The sequence below is a fragment of the Sinocyclocheilus grahami genome, unplaced genomic scaffold (assembly GCF_001515645.1).
Source record: "Sinocyclocheilus grahami isolate Dianchi unplaced genomic scaffold, SAMN03320097.WGS_v1.1 scaffold4622.1, whole genome shotgun sequence".
Lineage (NCBI taxonomy): Eukaryota > Metazoa > Chordata > Actinopteri > Cypriniformes > Cyprinidae > Sinocyclocheilus > Sinocyclocheilus grahami.
In genome coordinates this window covers 13,409-14,103 of record NW_015509528.1, presented here as the reverse complement: position 1 = coordinate 14,103, position 695 = coordinate 13,409, and the positions used below count along the sequence as shown (strand labels likewise).

Below are 695 nucleotides of genomic sequence, written 5' to 3'. Positions count from 1 at the left end.
CCCAGGAATGTGATGTAAATATAGTAACCGATTGCAATAAGCCACAAGGTGTTTCCCACAAAATAACCCAGGAACCAGTCTGAACTTATGACCACAACATCTGTCAAGAAAGCACAAAAGATGTGTTCACAAAGTCCCAGTTCATTATTACACACATGCATCCACCTGTTTACTTACGATTAATGAAGAACAGCTGTAAAAAGTGCAGAATGACCAGGAGAGGGTAGAAAGCGTTTAGATGGACGTCAAACGCATAGCCCCACTCCACATCATAATCTCTGTTAGGATGTTTCATTAGATATTTATTTGTGACAACCCTGAAGAAGAAACACAGGGATTACTGTACAGTGTTGCAGTAAAAACTCTTCATGACTTATTCTAGCAAATTAGGCTAATTCATTACCATTGTTACACCATCTATTATGTCATTTTTTTATATTCTATTATTATATTTGTCTGATATATTGTCATTATTATCATTATATAAAGTACTTGATTCTGATTGGTCAGTCACAGCAAACATTATTGTATAATAACCACTAAACTGTACAATCTGGCAACCCCAGACAACTGATTTCCTGATTACAACCACATAAAAACTAAATAAGTCCAATATTCCATGGCCATTTATTTATTTGTTAAGAAATTATGTATTATACATACGTCAGCCGGTCGAAATATATATATATATATAT

The 695-nt window shown here is 34.0% G+C and overlaps 1 protein-coding gene across 1 annotated transcript in view; it reads right to left on the bottom strand.

Annotated features, from left to right (window-relative positions):
• The window catches only part of LOC107576914 (protein unc-50 homolog), a gene marked incomplete at its 5' end in the record, with an annotated part of 783 nt that extends 452 nt beyond the window's left edge, over positions 1–331 (bottom strand). The window contains 2 exons of the mRNA XM_016263037.1: positions 1–100; positions 178–331. The exon at positions 1–100 is cut by the window's left edge and continues 452 nt beyond it. Of these exons, the coding sequence (XP_016118523.1) occupies positions 1–100; positions 178–331 (254 nt within the window). The remainder of the gene's footprint in view (positions 101–177) is intronic.
• Between the last annotated feature and the right edge of the window lie 364 nt (positions 332–695).